The sequence below is a fragment of the Exophiala oligosperma genome (genome assembly GCF_000835515.1).
Source record: "Exophiala oligosperma strain CBS 72588 unplaced genomic scaffold supercont1.10, whole genome shotgun sequence".
Taxonomy (NCBI): Eukaryota; Fungi; Ascomycota; class Eurotiomycetes; order Chaetothyriales; family Herpotrichiellaceae; genus Exophiala; species Exophiala oligosperma.
The window spans coordinates 913,867-937,465 of record NW_015622827.1 but is presented as its reverse complement, the minus strand read 5'-3'; the positions used below and the strand labels follow the sequence as shown (position 1 = coordinate 937,465).

The following is a 23,599-nucleotide window of genomic DNA, read 5'->3' as shown; positions in this document are numbered from 1 at the left end:
CCAAGCGACTAATTTCCAACCGTCAGGGTCAACTTCGGCAGCTTTGCCGACATTAGGTAAGCATCATTGCCTCTCCACGTGACTCGATTCTTGCCTGTACTGTCGCGTCTGCGGTGGGTTTTGTATGAAGGACAGAGAGAGCAGCACATGGATGAGATGGAGTGATATGCATTGGGGGCCCCTGGTATTCAATGTGTCTGCAATTGGCTTGAATACACCATCCAAGGCTGTGACTCTGTTTCAGCACCTATTATCCAGCCCGCCGACAGTTGCTGCGCGCCAAACCCCCAAGATCGCTCTACGTGTCGAAAAGTTAAGAGTGCCCAAAACATGACCTCGAAGCGCAGAAGCGGCCCTACAGGCTCACCCGAAGACTATCCAGACACGCCTGATCCCAAGCGACGCAAGCGTAACGACGTAAGTCACTCAACCAACTCCCTTTTATATTTCTTTCCTCCAGATCCTATATCCTTCATCCCGCCAACCCCAAACTGCCTCGACTTCTGTCGCACTCGCTACGCCAGAAGCCCCGCGCAGCAGTCCTACCATCGCGCTCCGTCGCAATCATGCCCGCATTGCTCCCGCCATGTTCTTCCGCACTTGACCATGACTGCAGTGCAGTCAAGTAGTTTGCTGCAGCTTCGCTAACTCCATCAATCTTTAACAGGACGCCCACTTTCCCGACGTAGAAACTCGAGAAACCACAACAGAGATAGGCCTCAAACTTGTCGGCTCCCTAAAACGATCCCAGGATAAGAACGGGCGTAATGTTGCTGTTCACTTCCTCGATCTTCCCGACAGGGATGAATATCCTGACTACTATTTGTCGACTGCAATGCCTATGTCCCTTAATACCATCGAAGAGAGCTTGAAAACCCATGAATATGAGAACCTGGAAAAGCTGGAGTCGGACCTGAAGCGTATGGTGCAGAATGCAAAGGACTATAATCATTACAAGTCTGGCATATATGAGGATGCAGAGCGTATTCGCAAGGCCATATCCAATTTCATGCCCAAGCACAATCCAGCATACCTGAGGGCTGACTACAAAGCCTACCCGACCCCAATCCCGCAAGAACTAATTGACCAACTCAGCAAGGCATCAACTCCATCAGAAGCTGTTGTGCCTGAGAAGATCAAATTGACCTTCTCGACCAAGAGACGGCAAAGCGAAGCTGCACGATCCACGCCAGGAGACCAACCGGGTGACCTGAAAGAAGAACAGCTGAATTTCCTCAGAGAGTTGTCAGCGCAAGAAGATGCCATGTAAGTCGCGAGCGACTTATGTCTCTGAAAGTAGTCACACTGACGTTTTGATAGCAACTTCGAGGAGAGGGTATCGAAGAAAGACTATCCTGATTACTATAAAGTCATCAAAAACCCCACCTCTATATCAGATGTCAGATCCATGGTTGAGGACAATGTTGTTCAAGATTGGGACTCATTAGGCAAGGAAGTCCGCTTGATCTGGGAAAATGCCAAAGAGTACAATCAAGAGGGATCCGAGATATACGAGATGGCAGAGAAGCTCGAGGTATGTGCCTGTTTGGACTTGCCATCCCATCCATATCTGGTCTTGCGCACCATATTTTCTCGCTACATGACCCATTTCGAACTCTGCACTCTGTTATTGTCACACGTTCCCATCCGTATGAAGACCATACGGGCATATCGCTAACACTCTACAGACGTGGTCCCAAGACAGACTGTATACGCTTGGCGCTGTGCCGAAGAGCAAAATCAAGCTCTCCTTATCCCAGCCAAAACAACCAAAGGCTCTCAAACTCAAGATGGGCTCCTCCACTCCACAACCGCCAAATGCAGGTTTCACGATCGACAGTGAATCTCTACGGCGGCAGAAGGAAGAGATGGGCGAAGCTCTCAGCCGTGCACGAGCAAGTTCAAAAGGAACTCAAGTCAACGGCTCGACTCCGGTTCCTTCAAGTGCTGCCCTCAGTACCCGACGCAGCACTTCGGTCGCTACAGAGCGCACTGATGTTAAAACATCCAATGCTAATGGCACAAGCGCAAACACCCCTCAATTGACAACAGCGACAACAGCAAACCCACCTACAAACAATGTTGCTCAGCTGCCGACACCAGTCCAGGAGCTGGGCACTCCTGCGCCAGCAGCGCCACTTACCAATGGTGTCCGTAGTCATGAATCTTCCACTCCGCAAGGAATTTCAAAGCAGAGTGTCGTACCGTTCGAGCGACAATATCGTGATCCTGGGAAGGGCATTGAATCGGCCTTGTTGGGCTCTGTGATCTTCATGACAAACCCCAACAATCCTAACGACCCGAAATGGAAACTTGTACGACAGGCCTCCACAACACGCACTCAGACGTCTGGCTTCATTTCCGTACCTTTCGGATATCGAGATGTTCGCATCATCCCGCTGCCAACGACAGAGTTCAAATCACGTCGGCGGTCACGGGTGCTGGTCATGCACAACGCACACGTTTTCCGAGAACCAAACTCGCCTGTCGCCGGGGCTTACGATGTGCAACTTGTTCCTGGCGAAAATACCTTGTCGGTCGAAGTTCTGGCCGATCTCAAGGACGGCGAAAAGAAGGACTACGCGCCCCCACAATTACAATTCGACTTTGAGAAGTGTACTTTGATTGTCAATGTTAATCCGCAACAGGTGTCTTGATTGGATATGGTGTTTCGATTGATCGATGGGGTCTGGCAATTGAATTTCCAAGGCTTTTTCATGTTCTAGACCAGAAAAAGTCCAGTTCCAAGAAATGGCTTCATTGCAATCCTTTGGAACGATATGAGAGAACGCGCGTGAAGCTGTCCAGCGTTTGGAGTTTTGAGGGTTTTGCACAGTGGCATTTTTGGGGAGTTCGAGAAGAACGGACTCGTTGGTTCCAATGGATTGTGCAGCACGCACTCATAGCATGCTGTTTCACTACCTAGCTAGGTAGGTAGGGAGGCGCTGGTGGGCATTCTTCTTTTTTTGCTCTCCTCCGCAGAAGCAATGGCCAATTTTCAATCGCTCACGGGACACATGGTCTGGGAGTGCCTTGAAGGAGGATATGCCCATGTTTTAATTGCGAACTAGATTGCCTTTTGAGGGTCGTCAATTTTCATCGTATGCTAAGTGAGGCGCCATTCAGAGTATACAGCAAATATCTATACAGTAGTGACCGCCTGGGCACCGGAGACCCCTACTCCTCGAGCATCTCCTTGCTGTCATATGGACAGACTTATATATGAGACATATGTCTCAGTCGAGACAACATGAACGTCCCGGGACACTGCAACGGGCGCCGTGGTTCACGCTTTGCGAGTATGTTATTCAAAAGTGATATTATTTCAAGCCTTCAACTTTGTTCGAGAGAGGGCCACTACTTCCCAGCCTTGGGACCGGCGACGCCAGCTCCAATGACACTCGGCAACGGCTCACTGCCCATCTTGAACAGCATGCCGATGGCGCCGGCGATCAAGACGGCCATCAGGACGCCGAAGCTGGCAAACAACAGGAACGGGACGCTGACGTCCTTCTTTTCGCACGCCGCCCCGCCCCACTGCACCGTCTTCTTGGTCCCGTCTTCGTTGACCCTGGCCAGGGTCGTCCCGCATTTACACTTGAAGCAGTTCGTGTGAGCCTTGTAGCAGTCGCCGTGGCCCGAGCAAAAGTTGGTGGTGTTCTCGCACGCAGACTTGGAGGAGAAGCAGCTTGGGATGACGGACGGGAGGGTGAAGTTCGCCGACGCGTTCGTCGGGGTGACGTCGTCGATGATCGAGGCCACAGATGTAGCGGCGGCGGGAAGATCAAGAAGTTCTTCTTTGCTTTGGACGGGGACAGAGCGGGCCCGGTGCTCGTGTTCGTGTTCGTGGGTGGAGGGCTTCGTGGATGGGTAGAGCTTGGAGGGCAAGAAGAGCACGGTGGACTCGATGTTCTCGGTCGCGCAAAAGTGTTTGAGGATGCGAATCAACGAGGGCAATTTCGATTTGACCTCTTTGGGCTTGCTGGGGAGGAAGCTGTGTAGAGACATGATGATGGGTAGTGTCGGAATCTCGGCCGGTGAGAGGCACAGAGTATCCTGATACAAAACAGCGTCAGTGGAGGTTTCACGGAACAGGCAAAACCGGCAGAGAACGTACGCCATCGAGATGGTATGAAAGAATGACTTCGACGCCGTATGCGCCGGGAGTGTTCATGCTCGGTGGCACAATGTACTCGCAAATGCCTTCTGTTCTGTGCCGGCGTGGAATGTGTTTGAAATCTGTTAGCAGGTCCTGCGTAGGTTCTTGGATCCACAGGTCAGGCATCGCTGCGTCGAGGTCGTTGATGTTCAGGTCGACATCTGTTATCCTTATAAACATTTTGCCCGGTCTCTCCTTCTTTTCCCTGTCTGCGTCGGCGAACAGAGGCGCCTGATATCCTCCGTATACATTGATGTCCTGAAGGAGGGCTTCATTCGTGATCCCCAGCACTCTGTCATCTGTGAGGGCTCTTCTGCGCGCGATAATGGCACTGGCTAGCTCTGAGTCGATCATGCCCGTCGACGACGACACGACACTGTTGTCGATGGTGTAGAGATATGCGCCTTGGGCTGCGACATGGTGTGCGAGCGCAGCACAAGAGGCGAGGAGGGCGACTGACTTCATGGTGAATTTGCTGCCAGCTCCAGGAACGGTGGTTGAGATGTGCTGGTAGCTGGGAAGGAGGCAGTTGTCAAAGGACTACTCCGTGTTGGTAGAAGACGAAGTGCAGCTGGGTCGAGGATGGGGAAGTGTATGTACTGTACAGAAGTAATATGGAGTAGGGACACTATCGTAGAAGCGTGTTAGGTACTGACCGCCCCCTGTAGCCTTGTGGCGGGCACCTCTTCACGTGTCAAATTTATCGTGCGCACGTCTCCCCCCGCTGCCAAAACCATCAATTCTTTCGAGAGTCTAGAGTCCGCAACGAGGCTTACAACTCCCCTGACGCTCCATATCTCTTATGTACGGGTATCCTCTGCTGTCACATCTACTATAGGCGTTCTCTCACGCACATTTGCTTGTGTTGAAGCAGGCTGGCCTGACGGATCGACATCCTCTATCCGCTACCATGCCGTCTGTGAGGCATCTCAATGCTGCGCTATCTCTTTCGCCGATCGCGGTCCATTCGCGTTCCGCTTAAGAATGGCGTTTTCGACTTGCAGAGGGTATCGGTCAAGAAGCAGTCAAAGTAGGTTCCCTGGTCCCGCTCCAGTCGTTGAGGCTGATGTGGTTGGCAGACCTATAGCTTCTCGTGTCCTTACTACATTCCTCATTAGTTATTGCGTACTGAATACGATCCGCTATGTCGTGCCACAAAAAGATAGCCAAGGAAAGCCAGGGCCTGTGTCCGAGACTAAGGATACCAGCGGGGGTTGGCTTGACGGTGCAAGAGATCAGAGCAAAGTCCAAGAGCATTCCCAGGCGACCACGTTTGATTCGAAGCTGCAGCAGCAGGAAGGATTCCGCGTGTGGCTGCCATGGATGCGAGCGAGAGCACCACCGATGTATACGCCCGATGATCCGGACTGGAAGGAGTACCAAAAATTACAACAAGATCAGAAGCTGATAACTTCCATCAAACTTCAAGTGGTTCAGATGGCCTTGGAAACGGCTCTGCCTCGCTATCGTCTTAACATGGCTGCGGTGGGTGCTAGCCCTTATGTTGTCCGGATGGACCTTGATGTCGTTCCTCCCATCTATCCACCGGAGATATATGAAGTCTCATGTCTGTGTTTTGAGTCAAACAAATTGAGCATCGCCTGGCAAGAACTGTCGCCCGGGGTTGGTAGTAAAGTATACCACGTCTTCCATCCAGTACAGGCCGGTAATGCCTTCTACTATGGCATAAGGCAGTTCGTCACAGTCTCTTACGCCATCACTCGGGCTCGACTCATCGACTTTTACAATTTTGTCCAGAAGCCGGCCGCTGACGGTGACAAGGATGTCGGAGAGAATACCCCGAACACAAGCGCTCTTTCTGAATCCGATAAATTGGAATCTAAGCTTTGGATCAACGGCTTATCGGAAAAAGACAAGGCGCCTTTTCTGCCGTATCTGAGTGGGGAGTACAGTGAACAACTCTCCGTGAGAGCCTACAGGGACATGGTCAAGTCTATCACCTATCAACAAGCCATCGAATCGGGAGTGGTGGTATTTCGCGCAAAGATGAACGCTCTAAGAGCCTTGTCCGGACAACTTCACGTAAGAGATGGAGTCTCAGTTGAGGGTTCGCTCGTTTGGGTTGGAACTCGAGGTAGGTTTCGTCTGAATGTAAGGGCCATTTATTCTCCTGAACGCGGTTCAATCGTTGGAAATGTATTTCTGGAACGAGCATACATCGTGCCAGATACCAGCAAGTGGCACAAAAAGAAGCGAAGGCAACGGCAGAATGATGTGATAGTGCAGCCACCAGTTGAGACAGACTCGACACAGACGCCCGTGAAGCCATTGAAAGACTCCGAATCGGCACAGCCAGATTCTTCGACCACGGAAAAGGATAAATAACGAACGTAGACGGGCGATTTGAGGATGTGAGGACGAGGGTAGTGAAGTATCGGTTCCAACCACTATTTGGACTTATCAGTCAAGCTCACCTTGTCGGGCAGTGAAGCTCATCAACACTCAATATAAGATCAGTATCGACATCGGTCTCAAACCGCCTCGAAATCTCTCTACTTTAACAAGTGCCCCCAAAAAAGCTCGCTTCTCGTCGCACAACTGCGGTCAATGATGTCTACTTCCTGTATCGTGTCGATAGTGATCTACTTCTTCCTCAATCTCCTGGTCACGATCACTAGCAAGCAACTTGTGACGTCCACCTCGCGCCCATACTTGCTGACTGCGTCCCATGCCTTTACGACGTTCATCGCTACAACCGCGTTATCAAGTCTGCGTTCACTGGTGTCATCTACTCCCACGGCCGACCCACTGAACTCACCACCACCTCCTCCTCATGATGACGAGTCACGGCTGTCAATCCGTACACATGCCATCCTCCTGGCATTTTCGCTGTTGTACACTGTCAATATTGGCATCTCAAACCTGACACTCGGTCTGGTTAGTCTCGCTACGCATCAAACCATTCGAGCATCGGCGCCGGCCATCACTGTGCTCTTGACCATCATCGTCCTCAAAAGGCCACTGTCTTCCTATCCCGCCGCGATTTACTTGTCACTCATACCGACCATCTTTGGTGTCGCTCTGGCTACGATACCATCGGCCCCTACGTCTGCGTCTGCCACCTATCCTGATGATGACGACAAGGGGGTGAACACGGGCTTTGGTATCGCATTGACGTTCGTCAGTGCCGTCCTAGCTGTGGTCAAGACCATGATCACGCACCAGCTTCAGCAGCAGCCTTCGTCGTTGTCATCGTTCTCCTCTCCTCGCATCAACCTAGGCCTCGGCCTCCCGGCGATAGAACTGGTCAAGTACCTATCGCCGTACGCCGTGGTACAAGCACTGTGCCTTGCATACTGGAACGGAGAACTTGAACAGCACTTTGTTAGTCAGTCGTCTCTGGCGGGTCGAGTCGAGGAGGCCGAAGCAGGTGGAGGCGCCCAACGGATTGTGATACTGGCGATGGTGAGTATGCTCTCCGCGTCGGCGTTAAATGTAGCATCTTTCGAAGCGAATCGTCGTTGTGGGGCATTGAGTATGGGTGTCGCTGGGAACATGAAACAGGTGGCCATTCTGTTGGTGGCGAGCTTGAGGCGGCGCGACGGTCGCCATCACCAGGTAGTTCCGGAATGGAGGGTCGTGTTGGGTACGTTGATGACCACCGCCGGGGGCATGTGGTACGCTTGGGCTACTAGGATTATGAAGGATCGCACGTACAGCTAGACTCGTCAAAGTCAGTCTAAGGAGAGGGTCCGTCTTTACGCACGCTCACACAGAGTCAAAGAAAAGGCCGTCATGGCTGCTCAGATTGCAAATTGTCTTTTGGCAAGAAGGTCGACATCGGGTATGTCATACATGCTCTCACAGCACTTGTAGTAATGTCCGAGCCAGAAGAGTTCGGGTTTGCATCTGAAGAAGACTGAGCGCTGGCAGTACCATGTGCCATGCCCTTGTGTATTCCATCATCTTCAACATATCACCTGTGACTGTAACAGATAATGTACATGGAATCACCTCGCGATAGAAACCACCCTTTCTCCTGTTACGACAACGCACCAGGCTCCATTTATGTGTGATTGTACAATGATTTTTAGGGTATAATTCGATCCAGGCTCTCCAGTCCATCCCCCCCCTTCAGGACCCCAAAGCCTTGACGGCAGCCTCGTAGACCTTTTTCGCCTCGTCCTGACCCTTTTTCACCACGTCCTCCATTTGCTTGTGGGCCTTGCGCAACTCGTCGACGATGACCAATTTCCCGAGCTCCATCTTGCGGAATTTCTTCTGTTGGTCGCCGCGCACGTTCCGGATGGCCTGGCTGGACTTGTCGTAGACCTTTTTCGCCTCCTCCTTGGCCTGTTGCCTCGTCTCGGCCGTCACGGGCGGTACGGGCACATTGATCAACAACGGGTTACTGTCGTCGTGTTGGGGGGCCAGACTGTGTTGGGACGCTTGAACCGCCGAGGAGATGGGTTTGACGTGCTACCCACGGTGTCAGATCTGTACGCTTAAACGGAAAATCCCCGAGGGGAAACTCACGGATTCTTCGGAACAGTAAACTTGAAGCATCCTCCCGCCCTTTTGGACCACACTGGCGATGTCGCCCAACTTTGTCCGCTCGTGGTGAGCCCGGGTCCCGTGGGCGGCGGCCCCCTTGACGTTCAACTCGACGGGCAGGGACTCGATCATGTCGGGAGTGACGCGGCCGGCGTCTCGCGTCCGGACGAGAGCATCCTTGAGCCGGGCGACGGCGTTGGCGATGCCCGCGTTCAAGTCCGTGAAGTCGTACGGGTCGACCTCGCCGTCTCGGTTCTTGGTCGCCGCGTTGTCGGGCACGTGGGTGTTGACTTTTGGTGGTGACACTTCCGGAGACTTGCGTGACGACTTGGACGATGACGACGACTTTTTGAGGAGGGCAGAGGACGTGGCGAATGCCCGGCGGCGGCTGCTGCTGCTGCTGCTACTGACACTCCGCCAGTGTGGTTGTTGTTCCGTCCCCCTGAGGTTGAAGAACCGACGACTATGGCATTGCGGGCACAGCGGTGCCGGTGCTGGCGCTCGGGCTGTGAAAGGACGGCGGGAAAGAGAAACAAAGTCATTCAAGACTCGCACCGCAGCGTCCTGTGTTCGTCTAGACATTTTTGTTGACCGCTCCAGGTCTAGCAGAAACCCGAGTAGAATGTATGAGTGACGGCCTATCCTCCTGCGAAGTTGCTGTAGTTGGAGCTGCCCAAAAATTCGTTACCCCAAGTTTTGTATAGCGTCGACTCTATGGAGCTGAAATAGTTTCTGTCCCGTTTCTCAGCCTTGTCACACCAGCCTCGTCCACATAGCACCGCTTGCCTCGACTGCAAGCAGAAGATCTACGACGTTACAGATATTTATAACCTTTATCGAAAGACTGAAGCTCTGAACTACCACTTTTCAAGGCACTCTGACTAAAACGTTGGAAAAGAAACAGGACTTTGTCAGGACGAGTTCATATTCGGTGATGTTATCCTGCCAGAACGATCCGAGCTTAGACGCATATGCTCGTAAAGAACCTCACAATATTGTGCTTCTGCATGGACAGATTGCACCAGCTTCTCACTCTCTTCGCTAGTCAATCAAGCAGGCGACTCTTGATTATGCATTCAATTCGCCATGTTCATTATCATGTGGCATCCATAACAGTCATGTTCCACCAAGAAATTAGGCGAAGCCACGCAGGCCTGGCATTGCCGTTCCCCTGAATTTGTCGAATCTGCGACAATGGGCTTACTGCGGGTCATCGTCTTCAGGCTGCTCGAATAGGAAGTTGGCTGCCAATTCTTCGTTCTTATCGCAAGCAAAGTACGCCTGGATGACTTGATCTCTGGTGAATCCAAGTCTACATAGTCGCTCGATGGCATCGCGCTCTTCGGGAGTAACACTGATGGCGGTGCCACCCGGGGGAAGTGGACCATCATCGCCTTCTTGGCCCTGAATTTGTGTTTAGTATCAGAACGAATGGAGAATGAAATACAACGAACCTCTGCAAGCAATTGGAGAAACTGATCAGGGTTGAGACCGATCATCTGTGCAAGCTGTGGGTTGCCTTCAGCCACTTGTTGTAGGATGGGCTCGAGCATTGATGGTTGTTGCTGAACTATTTGACGCAGTTGTTGAAAATGAGGACTATTTCGCAGATAGGTCAAATCCATGTTTGTAATGCCACCGGCTCCAGCTGCTGTAGCTCCAGCACCGCCTCTTGTTGCAGCCGCACCAGTACCGGCACCACCGCTACCACGGCCCCCTTGATTTGCTTGAGCAGCGGCTTCAAACAAGTTGATGGGTTCGTCACCACCAGTCTGGGCTGGCTGTGCTGGCTGGGCGGCCGCAGGTGGAGGGGACGTGGCAGATGTGGGTGGCTCCGGGTTGGCGCCAGTGTCGGGAAGACCATTCAAGAGGTATTCGATTGCTCGATCCGGGTTGAAGAACGCAGCTCGTAGCGCGACCTCAATTTGTGATCTTTCGAAACCCATGGCTTCCATCTCCTGGATAGCACCATCGTTCCGACTGCCCATCAAGAAGGCTGAAGGATCATTGAAACCTCCTCCGCCCGCTGCAGCGTTAGTTGTAGCTTGGCCTGGAGTGGGTGTGGAAGGCTGGTTGGCTGCAGCAGCGGGTTGGCTCGCAGGTGCAGCAGGAGCAGGAGGTGCGGCTGGCGTGGACGAGGATGTTGAGGCAGCTGGCGTCGAAGGAGGGGCTGGTTTAGCAGCTGGCGCGGCCTTGGGCTAAGAAAGGTCAGGAAAGACAACGGAGGTCATGGAGTACCGTCATGAACTGACCTTGCTGACCATGCACACAATGAAACCCTTCTCTTCAATCTTGTATGACTCGACTGTGTTTGCGTCGGCCAAAACTTTGCCTGCGCAAGTGTGAATAGATCGTAGTTGACCACGTTGATCTGTCTTACCAGAGTAGATGAGCTTCTGACTTGACGCATCCCATCCTTTCTCCGCTGCGACCTTTTCCTTCACTTCAGCGATCTAAAGACCAACAGTCAATTGAGGAATCAAAGCGGTGAGAATATGTTTGCTATACCGTGTCTGTGGGCTCAGCATCGATCGTGAATTTCTGCTGTTTCAGATCCTATTCATCTTTATCAGTCCATGATCAAAGAATCTTTCCGAATGGTGAGATCAACTAACCCTGAATGAGAGCTTCATCGTGCCCCGCGACCCAAGAGGATTTGACAGAGACTATGATTACACAAGATGCGCCGAGCAAACAAAGTGGATGGACTGATCGATCTAGTCTTCGTGCACAAGCAGTGTGTTTGTGATTCTGAACCGCGACGGGGATTGAAAGGTAAGGTGGAGTGAGAGATCGAGGAGGCAATGCGGCGAAATGTGTTGCAGTGAATGGTGATGCTCTTTTGAGAATGACGCCGCCGCCTGCCTGCGTCTGCACCTACGCCTACACTAGCCCCCATTGGGCCTGGAGCATCGCAGCCAGCCTTGCAAAGACTTTCACGTGCACCAACACAAGGCTGAATTTATCCAACAGCCAATATGCGCTGTAAAGAGCACAGTGGCTATAGCAATTTCTTTGGATGTCTGGCTCTCATTCAGTTTTCAATCTACCATGGATCTATGCCATAATTGAGAGTAGTTATCTAGGTTCTCGTCGCTTTCGTGAACTAGAGCTTAGATATTCATTCCCATACAGCGGATGCCGACCTTTGGCTCCACCATGCTGTGTTCCAACCAAGCTACGGAGTCCATCCTACGGACTTGGCTCACCAGCTTTACTTTTGCGCCTCTTGATCTTTGCCGGACCATCAGGCATAGAAGTCGCCTTTTCTCCCGGCTTTGACCCCTTGACTAGTCCTGTACCCGGACTCTTTGCTCCAGGTAGCACCGATGCCGCTCGAGATTGAATGGGCGTTCCTGTAGAAGGGCCTTGAGGCTGGCTTTTTGACTGACTAGCTGCCGCTTCTCTATGTCTCGAGAACCTGAAGTTTCCCGGCTCGCCAACCAGAGAGACGTCGTCCGTATACTCTTTGCCGTGTTGAAGAGTCATACGCAACGCATCCCATAACGTCCGACCGTCGCTCTCGTTCTCTCCATGAGGCCGTATTCCATTAGAAGCAGGCTTTCCTCCAGTAGATGCCTGGTTTCCGGGTAGTGGCGTGGTTTCCTTACTTTGTTGAGAGGCTCCGTTCAGGGAATGGCTTGTGAATTTGTGAACAGGTTTATGATAGGTGTGCCCATGAGAGACGTCAAAGTAGGACATGGAAGCCGGTGCAGACAACACCTTTTCCAGCGCAGAAATCGTGTTCAACTATGATTTCACATTGTCAATCATCGCCGCTCAGTGGTTGAGGTCCAGAGCTTACCATTCGGTGATTGAAAATACTGGCCACAGGAGGGGCTTGGTAGATCACATCATTGACGATGTAGTAATATCCCAGGGTCGTGACACTGCTGTCTTCCTCGTTTTCTCGATTCTGCTTCCGAATTACCCATACATTGGACTTCTCAGGACCATTAGGGCCATCTTGCATCACATTCTCTTCGAGAGGATCATGCTCAACAACATATTGGATGCCACGCTGATGTCGCAGGTTTGCTTCAAATTTGGCCCTTGTCCCGAGAATGTCATTTTGATTGGGAGTGCCGGCCCATTGAGTGAATAGAGATTGATTGCCCGAGACTTGATCAAAGAAGGGCGATGTCGCAAAATAAAACAGCACTTGGTTCCATTAGCATTGTACATCACAGTCTGATTTCTCCTACCATTGTTGGAGTGTAGATAACCTCCATTCCAGGCAATCCAATTAGGATCAAAGTGTGCCTTGTCAGTCAGATCATCCTTGGAATCGGCCATTGTGAGGGGCGGTATTGCAGATACAAGACATGCTCATCTTGATCTGAAGCACCCAACGAAGATGGTCTGCCACTGGGGACCTGTAACAGATTCTGCAGGCTTCTCCTTTGTTTATGGCTCTCACAAACAGTCGTTGATGGCTGTGACCTGGAAAGGCACAACGTCTATGCCGGAACCACTGAACCCAGCCTCGCTTTTCCTGCCTTGTAGGGATTGCCGCTAGCACAGAACCGCTTGGCAAACACGGCCTCGCCCGGACACAATCCTCGTCCTCTGAAAAGTTCCCAATCCTCGAGTCGTATCGAAACAATCTGTTTATGTTTGTCACAGGCTTGAAATCAGTCCACGGGTAGGTGCCTTCCTTTTCCATCGTGTTTGGCGTGGTGACAGTCGTCGCTTTCATATTCCTTTGCGGCGTTGTTTGCGAGCCTCTTTCACTTCAATTTTCTCCTCTGAGATGGATTTTTTCTGAGACTGTGTATGTTCACACTCTGTCTTTCCTTTTCTCAAAATGGCACAGCAAAAGACCATACTCTTCATTGATGCTTACGACTCGTTTGCCGAGAACATTGCTGCATTGCTTCGCCAGCAGCTTTGTGTGCAGGTCACATTGATCAGAATAGACTGTGACATTCCCACGCAATATGAGCAAGGATATCAAGAGTATTTCGCCAGTTTCGATGGCATAGTTCTCGGTCCAGGCCCTGGTAATCCTTCCAATGAGTTGGATGTTGGATTGTTCAATTGTGTCTGGGAGTATGCACCAATGCTCAACATACCGGTGCTTGGAATCTGTCTGGGCTTTCAGAGTCTTTGTGCACAGTACGGCCTGCCGATTGTTCGAATGGGTCTTCCCTGCCATGGACATGCTAAAGATGTGCTTCACACCGGCACTGATATCTTTGCCAATTCAAAGCATGTCGTTGCAACTAACTACAACAGTCTTGGCGTTAGAGTCAAGGACTTCAAGCTCGACACGACTAGAAGTCGACGAACTTCGACTGGATCTCTCGAAAGCTTTGTTTCTCTTCAAAGCCTGCAGTCCGCTGATTCAATTTTCTGTACCCCAACCGGCAGCAAGGCGCATGTGCGACCAGCAGACAGTTTAGACCTGCTGGCATGGGACAAGGACGAATGGGTCATGGCAGTCAAGCACAAAGATCATCATTTCCACGGTGTTCAATTTCATCCAGAATCGTGCAAATCAAATTCTGCTTGCGTGGAACTGCTCAAAGAGTGGTGGGCTTCTGCAGTCGAGCACAACGGCACGCACGGAAGACCCACTTCAACACCTCGTCAGGTCGAAACATCGAACACGCCAGACAACGTCTGCTCAGATCATTCTGAATCAGAGATAGGGTCTGATGATTCTGAATGGATCCCTTCAACCGGAGCTCCACGCACCTTTGGTGCCATCGACGACGATTTGAAGGACATTAGTGGCTCCGCTCAGCGCCTCCTCGACCTCCTTCGTGGGCTTGTAAGCAGAAACAACGGTACTATAGTATCTGCAAACGTACGCTTCGACCCGGAACGTCAAGATCTTGCCGACATATGGAGACATCGAAGCCCAGAAACCCCCCTGGTGATGCTGGAGTCCACAAAGAGAGGACGATACAGCATCTATTCATGCAATGATTCGTCAAACTTTCGAATTGAGTATATCAATGGCGAATGCTCTGTGTATGAGGGTCTCGAAACTATGGCAAGCGAGTCCGTTGCAATTGACCGAGCCGAGATGGTCAGACTCTTGGAAATCTTTATGTGCAGCCAGCATATCAACGATGATGGTTCTACTCTTCCATTCAGAGGTGGGCTTGTGGGCTTTCTATCCTATGAGTTCGGAATTGACTCCCTTGATCTGGACGCTCGATATACCGAAGGCGAGCGACGCATACCAGACCTCAGCCTCTTGTGGGTGGACCGCAGCATTGTCGTCGACAATGAAACTAAGCGTGCATACATTCAGTCTATCCGAGGACGTTCAACTCGGAGAGGCTTTAATGATGCTGATTGGGTTGCCGAGATGAGCGATAATCTCGAAACAACCGAGCCAACCACCATACCGATCACTACAAGACCTAGCGACATCGTGGAATTGCATGGGGTGCTATCATCATCCACATTCTCGATGCCTGATCATGACCAGTACATCGCGCAAATCCGTGATTGCCAGGCCGAACTTCTTGCCGGCAATTCTTACGAACTCTGTCTCACGACCGAAGCGACGGTGATCTCTCCCAAGGCCCAGCCTGATGTGATACCAGACTATTCCTTCCTCTTGTATCAAAACATTCAGCGCCACAACCCTGTCCCGTTCGCAGCTTACATCCGTCTCAACAAGACTACAATCCTTTCCTCTTCTCCCGAACAGTTCCTCTCCTGGTCTCGAGCTGGGACCATTGACATGGTCCCGATGAAAGGTACTGTCAAGAGAACTCCCGACATGACACTTGAGAAAGCCACTGAGATTCTCTCCTCTGCCAAAGAGTCTGCCGAAAACCTCATGATCGCCGATCTTATTCGTCATGATTTGTACAATGTGGTCGGCAGGGATGCTTTAGTTGAAGTGGTACGCTTGTGTGATGTAGTCACAACAGAGACGGTGTTCAGCCTGGTCTCTCACATCCGCGCATATGTCCCCCTACCCTCTGAGATTCCACGAAGCTCTTCAGAGTCTATCAAGGAGATGATCAAATACGGTATTCGCGCGTTGACCACCGCACTTCCCCCGGGAAGTATGACGGGTGCACCCAAGAAGCGTTCTTGCGAGATTCTTCATCACCTTGAACAGCGACGTCGAGGTGTCTATTCCGGAGCGATAGGCTACATGGACGTCACTGGGAACGGTGCTTGGTCTGTGTGTATTCGCACGGCATTCTCTCACGCGGACGAGGATATTCCAGCACCGGACGAAGGAAGATCAGCAATGCAGAAATGGCACATCGGCGCTGGCGGTGCTATCACCGTGCTCAGCGACGAGGAACAAGAATGGGAAGAGATGATGACCAAGCTGGAAAGCGTCCAGAAGGGCTTCAAGAGACATGGTAATCTGGTCATTCTCCAGCAACTGATCGATCAATATCGGAATGCTTTGGCGCGGGGAGGTGGTTTCATCGACCGAGACTATGCAGAGGAGACTGTTGAGAGTCTTGAGAGAGCACTGGCAGAGTGCACACTTTGACGTACTTTGTTCGTCTGACCTGCGTTGCGGTTACGTGAGGTTGTTTTGTATGTGCACACATGTCCGCTGAGCCAGCCGAACAGAAGAAGGCTTTGAGGGCGACCATCGACTTTGCAAGGCATAACACCGAAGCAACCAATCAATGCATGCTCGGAACTGACAAGTACCTCGGGAATTGTATCTTGTATTCAACACCTGGGCTAACTGAGATGTCTACGTTCTTTACGAGTGGTGGAACGGAAAAAATGGGCTGAGTCGTGATTTGTTGTATGCTGACAAGTACGAATTTACGCCAGAAACAACGCGGAGGGAAAACACTACACCGACTTTCAAAACATGTATGACTACGACGACATATTTGCTTTTGCCGACTTCAACGCGGCTCGATACCCCATAGAGTTTCCTTAATATTCTCAAAATTCGAATTCAAAGTCTACATTGACTGACAAAGGTTTACTCTAGAGTGAGGTGCTAGTAAGTCTCGTCTGTCAATGGTGTTTCGCCTCTCGCCACGTAGTTGAATTCTTGTAAATCTTTTACAAATGTAAAAAATCGTTCCAATTCTCCCAAGCAAAATCAGTGTCTCCTGTCCACCCGAGGTTATCGAGATCAGAAGAAGGATCCAAGGTAGATGGTGGTAGCTGCTGGACGACGGTGGTTTCGACCGCTGTTGCTGCTCCGCTAGTAGCTCGACGTTTCTCCCAAAGTCGCTGAATGAAAAGGGGCACGCTGCTGGCATCACAAACCCCATGAGAAACGAAGAGTTCCTTCGCTCGTCTATCCCAGGCCTCGACAGCCAAGTCCCCGAGGGCCACGAAGAAGGTGTTGTCCGTGTCGTCGATCAGCTCGGGGTGCTCCTCGTACAGATCCTGGACCAGCTTCCACGCCAGATCGACTCGGTCTCCGGACCCTCGCCGCCGCAGTTCGCTGATGACGTAGACGTACACGTCCGTCTGGAACTTTGTGGTGGCCATGTGCGTGAAGAGATGCGAAGAAAAACCGCTCCGCACTCCGACGTCGACAAAGTCCAGGGCCGACACGGCCGCGTCGAAGAGCACATCGCCATCCTCGCGCGTCATGTATGAAGCTACGCCGCCGCCGTCGTCGTCGGAAAAGACGACCGCCCGGAGGCGAGGATGGTGGACCACGAAGCGCATGCGGGCAATGCCCAGTTTCGCCATCGTGTACGTGAGTGCGTGAAGGGGCACGCGCGTGTCACACTTGTCGAGAAACTTTTCATGGTAAGTGGCGTCGAGTTCGGCTACCGCTTTCTCTTCCAGCTGCCTGGAACCCTGACCGTTCGCGTGGCCCTGGAAGATGTTCTCAAAAATCTTGGTGACCGTGGGTGACGTACGGAGCCAGTTGGAGACTTCGTACTTCATCAGCACGCATGTCATCTCGGTCGGGGAGCGGTGCTCGATTGGAGGCCCGACCATGTCCGGATGCAAGTCGGCGTCGTTGACGTTCAACGGGAGACGAATGTCGCCCAGGTGCGAGAGCTGCGGCTTGGCGATGGATCGAGTCTTACCGTCGAGACCCATCAAGCGCCACCACAGCCTGATGCGCATTTCCTTCTCGAAGAAGGAAATTCGACTGCCGTCCGTGTTCTCGCGATTGATGCCCATCCTCTGGCCAACTCTGACGGCAGCCGCGGTCAAAGTACACGTCAGTTCCGAGTCCGGGTTGGTAAGGAGGAACAAGAAGAACGCTTGGAGAACCTCAAAGTCTCGGCTCGTCAAGAACTCTGCTGCCACGAGCGCACGAAGTGCTGAATGTCGGTAGCGCATCATGAGCAAGTCTCTGGATTCGCCGAAGGAGGACTGACATTCCGCCGAAGAGAGCGACGTTACAGCTAGAGCGTATATGGCGAAGAGCATCGCGTTGAGTGACTTGGAGACGCCGTTCAGGTCCCAGCTTGCGTCGAGGATGCGCTGCTGTAGAGTAGGCACGTGGACGATCTTGGTGAGGGGATTGACTCGTTCCACGAATATTTGCCAGAATCGGAAGATGTGTCGTGGCTCTGGGTGTAAGCCCTTGAGCTCGGTGTGGGTGGTATCACCGGAGCATATAGATTCCAGTGATGGCCCGGGAAGTAACAACGGGTCTTCCTTGTGACGTAACATTTGAACAGGGGGATATTTGAGTTCTGAACTCAGATCGGACCAGAGACATCTGGAACGATATGTTAGTTCAAGTGTGTGGGAGTCGAATGAAGGATATAACGGCCTGGATGATGGCTTGGAGGACAAATCAACTTACCGTTCGAGATCTGTAGACTGCGTTTCTGAAAGCCGACGCGGAACGCTGCCAGGTCCAGATCCACGTTCTGAATGAATTGTGTCTTCTTGAGAAGGTTGATAGCCGGCAGCATTTGTTTCAGACTGCTGCGCGTGGGTACCACTCGTGATCGAACTCGGAGTCTCCGGCGCGATCATTCGATTTCCATGATCTCCCACGTTCGCCTCCAGCTCTGACGGCACCCAAGTATGGACAGTTCTACCGAATTCGATATTGTGTGTCTTGAGGAGACCTTCATACCGAGCCAACCGGTCGTACAGGTTGTCGTTGAGTGCCCTTTTCCGCTGTCGAGAGGGTTTATTGGCGACAACAACATCGTTTTCGCACTGGACGTTTGCTTTGACGCAGCTGGAGCATGTTCCGTTTCTGTTGTCGCGATCGCAACGAATCTTTCGGCTCGCACATCGCGAACAAGCGTGTCTGTGAGGCCGATGTGGCACTTTCGGCGAGGCTGGCGTCGTCATATTATCTCCAACGGGAGGAATTGTGAACATGTGTGATCATGATAGGAGGTGTCATATTTCTGATCTTGCCAGAGGACCCTGAGGTTGAGACATTGAGATCAATAAAGAGTCATGGCAGATCACCCTAATTTTTACTTTGCCAGAGGTGATTGATACATGAAGTATTCGTAGTACACGAAGGTCGGTCAAAGTGGCGGGGCGGAAGTTTTCTTTCGGGAACTCCGTCACTTCCGTAATAGGTTAGACTACCAGAGCCTGGTCCACTTGTCTACATAACTTCAACCTGCTGTTGACGGATTGCTCGGGTCTCGGTCCAACGAGAACCTTGCCCGGTAGTCGTCAATATGAGAGGTTTCCTGTGGATTGCGTGGATTACAGGTAGATTTCCACATCCGCACCTTGCTCAGAACGGTTCTGTCCGAAACTAGGGTGTCCGCGAAATGCGCTTGCGGGCCCCGTCTCCTCACTGTGCTTTCAAAATACCGGAGACGAAGACGGAGATTGAATCCCAAATGAATACGGAGATCCTAATATAACACTCTCAATTGTACTTGCATTAATAAAAAGAATTTCTCGAAAAGTCATCGTTGCTGCGTTTTCATCTTCTCAATCTTCGTTTCTTACAGAAGCTCTCACCCTGTCCCAAGCTACGCAAGGGCCAAGTCACCTTCTTGGAAGTGTTGGGTTATCGTAGCCAGAAGTGCTTTTGAAGCCTGCACGTCCTGTCAGTCAGTCAACACGATGGGTCTCACCACGGTGTTCAACAGAAAAGAGAAGGACAAATCAACGCCGATTCCCGAACCACCAGCAGCACCATCCCCCTCCGTCGAAGCCCCAGCCAGTAAAGAAGTAGGGAATGATGTCGAAAAGGCCACGACAAAGGATGGCAAGAACGATGATTCCGACGTTGTCTACCCTTCCGGTCTCAAGCTATGGTTATTAGTCATGTCCATTTTCGTCGGCATGTTTTTATCTTCTTTGGTACGGTTTTCACACTTCTCCTGACCCTGGACTTGGACTTCTCCCCCAGTTCCAGAACATATAAACTAACCATGATGTTCCCTATTCGCAGGACCGCTTGATCATCTCGACCGCAATCCCTCAAATCACCAACGAATTCAACTCGGCAGACGACATAGGCTGGTACGGTACGGCGTACATGCTCACCAGCTGCGCTTTCCAGCTCGTGTTTGGCAAACTGTACACAGTATTCAACATCAAGGTAACATTCATGACATCGATTTTTCTATTCGAGGTGGGCTCGGCTCTATGCGGTGCAGCCCCGAACTCGATTGCTTTCATATTCGGACGGGCCATTGCTGGTGTAGGTTCTGGAGGAATACTTTCCGGCATTGTACGTTATCAACGTTCCCCTTTCCTACACAACGACAATATCCAATTACAAGTGCCTCAATGTTCTTCGATGTTTCGGGATTTACAGGCTAACTTATCTCCCTTCACCATCAGGTCGTCATCATCGTATACTCTCTCCCACTGCACAAACGTCCAATGGTTCAAGGTTTCATGGGCGCAGTATTTGGTGTAGCTTCCGTCGCTGGTCCCCTGATCGGTGGTGCATTCACGACAAACGTCACATGGAGATGGTGTTTTTATATCAACTTACCTCTTGGTGGCGCAGTCATGGTTTTCGTGTTTTTCCTCCTTAAAATCCCCGATCGTCCTGGGATGAACAAGCCTCTCAAAGAAAAGTTACGACAACTCAACTTTCTGGGTCTCCTGGCTCTTTTCCCCGGGATCGTGTGTCTCTGTCTGGCTTTGCAATGGGGTGGGACAAAGTATGCTGTAAGTGGCTTCTTCTCTTTTCCACAATCTTGTGGTGCGATACAACTCCTCCCTCTCAGCCTTCGATCTCATGACAAAGATTCACTACAAAATGACTGACCTTGAGATCAAACTAGTGGAGTCAAGGCAGTGTCGTTGCGTTGCTGACCTTGGCCATCGCACTTCTCATTGTATTTGTACTGATTCAGATCTGGAAACCCGATCAAGCAACCGTCCCACCTCGTATTATCACTCAACGAAGCGTGGCCTCTGGAGTCTGGGCGAGTTGTTGTATAGGTTCACATCAAATGTTATTCCGTAAGTTTTGGCCTTGATTCTTATTACCCTGCCTCACCGCATACCTTGAAGATTACCCAAGTACTCCTAGCTAATAACAAACGTGTATCTTACCAGTTTACTATCTCCCCGTCTGGTTTCAAGCCATCGACGGCGTCTCAGCCGTGACGAGCGGCATTCACCTCCTCCCGATGCTCTTGCCCGTGGTCGTAGCATCCATCTTCAACGGTCAACTCGTCTCGAGGATAGGGTACTACACGCCCACAATGATTCTCGGGACGTGCCTGACGGCCGTCGGGGCCGGCCTCCTCACCACCCTCCACGTCACCTCCACCAAGAGTCAGTGGATCGGATACCAGATCTGCTACGGCATCGGCATGGGGTTCGCCAACCAAGCGTCCAACATGGCCGCGCAGACCGTGTTGCCCCGCCAGGATGTGTCCATCGGCGTGTCGCTCATGTTCTTCGGGCAGACCCTCTTCGGTGCCATCTTCACCTCGATCGGCCAGAACGTGCTGGACAATGAACTCGTCAAGAAACTGCGCAACCTCCAGATCCCCGGGATCAGCACCCAACTGATCCAGAACCACGGTGTGACGGACTTGTTCAATTTCATTCCCGCCCGGTATCACGGTGAGGCGTTGAAGGCGTACAACGATTCCCTCAGGGCTTGTTTCCAGGCGGCGCTGGTCATGGCTTGTCTGTCTATTCTCGGTGCCCTGACCATGGAGTGGCGCACCGTCAGGAAGAATTTGCCGGCGAAGAAGAAGCCAAATCCAAACGCCACAGAGGCCGCCGCCTCGGCGGAGATGAACAATGGTGGTGGCACGACAACAGCGAATACCACGACCGGTACTACAGCCGACACTCGGACGACATCGGCGTCGGTGACACCTGCAGCTGTACATCATCACCACTCGATCTCGAGTGCTGATGGCAACGTCTCGACCCCGGATTCACGAGCGATAGAGATATCGCGGCAGCACAACAATACGGAAGCCTGAGTGAGAAGCGATAACCGGACAGAGGGATTGAGCCTGAGAGAAGATGAGAGCAAAGAGTTGAATCAGAAACTCCCTAGTGCTTCATGATGAGGCGAAGAAGGTGTAATTCTTGGGCCTTGGTTTTTGAAAAGTGTTTCCAACACTCCGCTTGAAAGATTGATGGCGTTCCGAATCTCAGCTCGAATCTTTACACTGTACTGTAAAACCCGGGAGTCGGAGAGCGTGGAAAGTAATTTGGTAGAGCTCTAATCAAATTCACCACTCACAAACACCATACAAACTAATCTTAGAAGTCTACACTCATGTTCGCTTTCAACACCGAGAGAAGAACGATAAGCCAGAGTCTATGAAACACTGCCTGCCTGCTTCCCGACCTTTTTGTCCAAATACTTCGTATACTCGCCGACATCCCCTTTGTAGGCGTCCATCCCGGCCTTCATCATGGGGGACCCCATCAAGGTGTCCCAGTTGTGCACCATCCTGGACTGGACGGTACTGATTTCCACCTCCTTGGCACCACGCGCCTTCATTTCCGACTCGTAGCTTCTGACCGCCTCACCCAAGGACTTGATTCCGTGCTTCACCTCGACCAACTCCGACACGATCCTCTCTGCGTCCGTGAGTGCGTTGTTCAAACCCTGTCCCCGGAACGGCGGCATGCTGTGCGCGGCGTCTCCGGCTACGGCGACGTGGGGCCAGAGCGGGCACGACGACGCCCAGTCGACGGTCACATCTGGCTTCCAAATGGCGATTCGATCCACGTGGAGCTCGGTGTCCTCGGGAATGTTCAAGCCCGCACTCTTCCACGGCTCGGCGTAGATTCTTGCCTTTTCCTTCACAAACTCGACCTTGGACCGTTGGTCGGGGAAATCTTCGGCGTGAGGTCGACCGGGCCACGAGAGGAGTTGTTGGAACAGGAACGTGGTCGGATCACCGGGGTCTTTGACGTCCTGGATGCCAGACACCCATGTCATCCCCACAGGGTGATAGCCGACGCGAAAGACGGGACTGTCTTTGCGTTGAAGCAAGGCCACGTCCGCAGGGAGCCTCCAGCACGCGTTGAACACCTGCACGTCGATGGGCGTGTTCACTGCGCGTTCTCGACCGACAAGTGCCTCCCGGACAGCTGAATGGGCCCCTTCACAACCGACGATGAGCGCGGCAGTGGCGGTGTCACCGTCGGCGAACGTTGCCGTTGCGGAGGAAGAAGCTTCGGTTCGTGACAACTTCACCAGTCTCTTTCCGTATCGAATGTCTATCCCCTCGCTCAACAAGGCACGGAGTTTGCGGTGAGAGACACGAATGGGGTTGTGGCCGGGCATGTCGAAGAACTTTTCTCCAGTCTGGCCGTTGTACAGGGGCCAGGAGGTACGCCTTTCAGTGTCATAGGGATCGCAGAGTGCTTCATTCATTCGAGACATCAGGTTAGGAGGGATGCATTTGGATAATGAATTTTGACCGAAATGAAGTGACATTCCCCATTCTCGAGGCCGGGTGAGGTATGTAGTGGCTGATTCTCTTTCATAGACCGTTGCTTTTATGCCGTTCTATGCATTGTCGTCGTACGTCAGTCAAGACCCCTTGATGGTGTCGCCTGGAA

At 51.9% G+C, this 23,599-nt stretch overlaps 8 protein-coding genes across 9 annotated transcripts; 4 read left to right on the top strand and 4 right to left on the bottom strand.

The window, feature by feature from the left end:
- Positions 1–158: 158 nt before the first annotated feature.
- PV06_09510 lies at positions 159–3,085 on the top strand. Of its 2 annotated transcripts, XM_016410963.1 has the most exons (4): positions 159–417; positions 668–1,266; positions 1,321–1,534; positions 1,689–3,085. In XM_016410963.1, exons 1-4 carry the CDS (start codon positions 331–333, stop codon positions 2,655–2,657), a joined length of 1,869 nt encoding a protein of 622 aa, XP_016258770.1. In that variant the 5' UTR covers positions 159–330; the 3' UTR covers positions 2,658–3,085. The 2 variants fall into 2 exon arrangements, with proteins under 2 accessions (XP_016258770.1, XP_016258771.1); XM_016410964.1 differs by lacking the exon at positions 159–417 and having other exon boundaries at positions 434–1,266.
- Positions 3,086–3,088: 3 nt separating this feature from the next.
- On the bottom strand, positions 3,089–4,743 carry PV06_09509 (uncharacterized protein). Its single transcript, XM_016410962.1, has 2 exons — positions 4,118–4,743; positions 3,089–4,056 (listed from the first exon to the last, which is right to left on the bottom strand). Exons 1-2 carry the CDS (start codon positions 4,622–4,624, stop codon positions 3,358–3,360), a joined length of 1,206 nt encoding a protein of 401 aa, XP_016258769.1. The 5' UTR covers positions 4,625–4,743; the 3' UTR covers positions 3,089–3,357.
- A 348-nt stretch (positions 4,744–5,091) lies between these two features.
- On the top strand, positions 5,092–6,505 carry PV06_09508 (uncharacterized protein; the record flags this gene model as incomplete). Its single annotated transcript, XM_016410961.1, has 2 exons — positions 5,092–5,189; positions 5,239–6,505. The coding sequence occupies 2 exons, from the start codon at positions 5,092–5,094 to the stop codon at positions 6,503–6,505; spliced, it is 1,365 nt and encodes a 454-aa protein (XP_016258768.1).
- Positions 6,506–6,730: 225 nt separating this feature from the next.
- PV06_09507 (uncharacterized protein) lies at positions 6,731–7,988 on the top strand (the record flags this gene model as incomplete). The annotated part of the gene is made up of 1 exon (XM_016410960.1): positions 6,731–7,988. One exon carries the CDS (start codon positions 6,731–6,733, stop codon positions 7,841–7,843), a length of 1,113 nt encoding a protein of 370 aa, XP_016258767.1. The 3' UTR covers positions 7,844–7,988.
- Positions 7,940–9,346, bottom strand: PV06_09506 (uncharacterized protein). Its single transcript, XM_016410959.1, has 2 exons — positions 8,657–9,346; positions 7,940–8,599 (listed from the first exon to the last, which is right to left on the bottom strand). Exons 1-2 carry the CDS (start codon positions 9,254–9,256, stop codon positions 8,255–8,257), a joined length of 945 nt encoding a protein of 314 aa, XP_016258766.1. The 5' UTR covers positions 9,257–9,346; the 3' UTR covers positions 7,940–8,254.
- A 172-nt stretch (positions 9,347–9,518) lies between these two features.
- On the bottom strand, positions 9,519–11,493 carry PV06_09505 (UV excision repair protein Rad23). The gene is made up of 6 exons (XM_016410958.1): positions 11,290–11,493; positions 11,183–11,230; positions 11,055–11,127; positions 10,927–11,006; positions 10,129–10,872; positions 9,519–10,078 (listed from the first exon to the last, which is right to left on the bottom strand). The coding sequence occupies exons 1-6, from the start codon at positions 11,305–11,307 to the stop codon at positions 9,875–9,877; spliced, it is 1,167 nt and encodes a 388-aa protein (XP_016258765.1). The 5' UTR covers positions 11,308–11,493; the 3' UTR covers positions 9,519–9,874.
- A 208-nt stretch (positions 11,494–11,701) lies between these two features.
- On the bottom strand, positions 11,702–13,096 carry PV06_09504 (uncharacterized protein). Its single transcript, XM_016410957.1, has 3 exons — positions 12,880–13,096; positions 12,480–12,835; positions 11,702–12,424 (listed from the first exon to the last, which is right to left on the bottom strand). The coding sequence occupies exons 1-3, from the start codon at positions 12,968–12,970 to the stop codon at positions 11,867–11,869; spliced, it is 1,005 nt and encodes a 334-aa protein (XP_016258764.1). The 5' UTR covers positions 12,971–13,096; the 3' UTR covers positions 11,702–11,866.
- Positions 13,097–13,255: 159 nt separating this feature from the next.
- PV06_09503 (uncharacterized protein) lies at positions 13,256–16,559 on the top strand. The gene has a single exon (XM_016410956.1). The coding sequence runs from the start codon at positions 13,482–13,484 to the stop codon at positions 16,152–16,154; it is 2,673 nt and encodes an 890-aa protein (XP_016258763.1). The 5' UTR covers positions 13,256–13,481; the 3' UTR covers positions 16,155–16,559.
- The last annotated feature ends 7,040 nt before the right edge of the window (positions 16,560–23,599 follow it).

Coding starts and splice junctions, on each gene's coding strand:
- PV06_09504 (XM_016410957.1), bottom strand. CDS start 12,970: ATGGCCGATTCCAAGGATGATCTGACTGACAAGGCACACTTTGATCCT. Junction 12,836..12,879: donor TTATCTACACTCCAACAATG/GTAGGAGAAATC, acceptor AATGGAACCAAG/TGCTGTTTTATTTTGCGACA. Junction 12,425..12,479: donor GTATTTTCAATCACCGAATG/GTAAGCTCTGGA, acceptor GTGAAATCATAG/TTGAACACGATTTCTGCGCT.
- PV06_09506 (XM_016410959.1), bottom strand. CDS start 9,256: ATGTCTAGACGAACACAGGACGCTGCGGTGCGAGTCTTGAATGACTTT. Junction 8,600..8,656: donor TTTACTGTTCCGAAGAATCC/GTGAGTTTCCCC, acceptor CACCGTGGGTAG/CACGTCAAACCCATCTCCTC.
- PV06_09510 (XM_016410963.1), top strand. CDS start 331: ATGACCTCGAAGCGCAGAAGCGGCCCTACAGGCTCACCCGAAGACTAT. Junction 1,267..1,320: donor TCAGCGCAAGAAGATGCCAT/GTAAGTCGCGAG, acceptor ACGTTTTGATAG/CAACTTCGAGGAGAGGGTAT. Junction 1,535..1,688: donor AGATGGCAGAGAAGCTCGAG/GTATGTGCCTGT, acceptor AACACTCTACAG/ACGTGGTCCCAAGACAGACT.
- PV06_09509 (XM_016410962.1), bottom strand. CDS start 4,624: ATGAAGTCAGTCGCCCTCCTCGCCTCTTGTGCTGCGCTCGCACACCAT. Junction 4,057..4,117: donor TTTCATACCATCTCGATGGC/GTACGTTCTCTG, acceptor GTTTTGTATCAG/GATACTCTGTGCCTCTCACC.
- PV06_09505 (XM_016410958.1), bottom strand. Junction 11,128..11,182: donor ATGCTGAGCCCACAGACACG/GTATAGCAAACA, acceptor GTTGGTCTTTAG/ATCGCTGAAGTGAAGGAAAA. Junction 10,079..10,128: donor TTCTCCAATTGCTTGCAGAG/GTTCGTTGTATT, acceptor ACACAAATTCAG/GGCCAAGAAGGCGATGATGG.
- PV06_09503 (XM_016410956.1), top strand. CDS start 13,482: ATGGCACAGCAAAAGACCATACTCTTCATTGATGCTTACGACTCGTTT.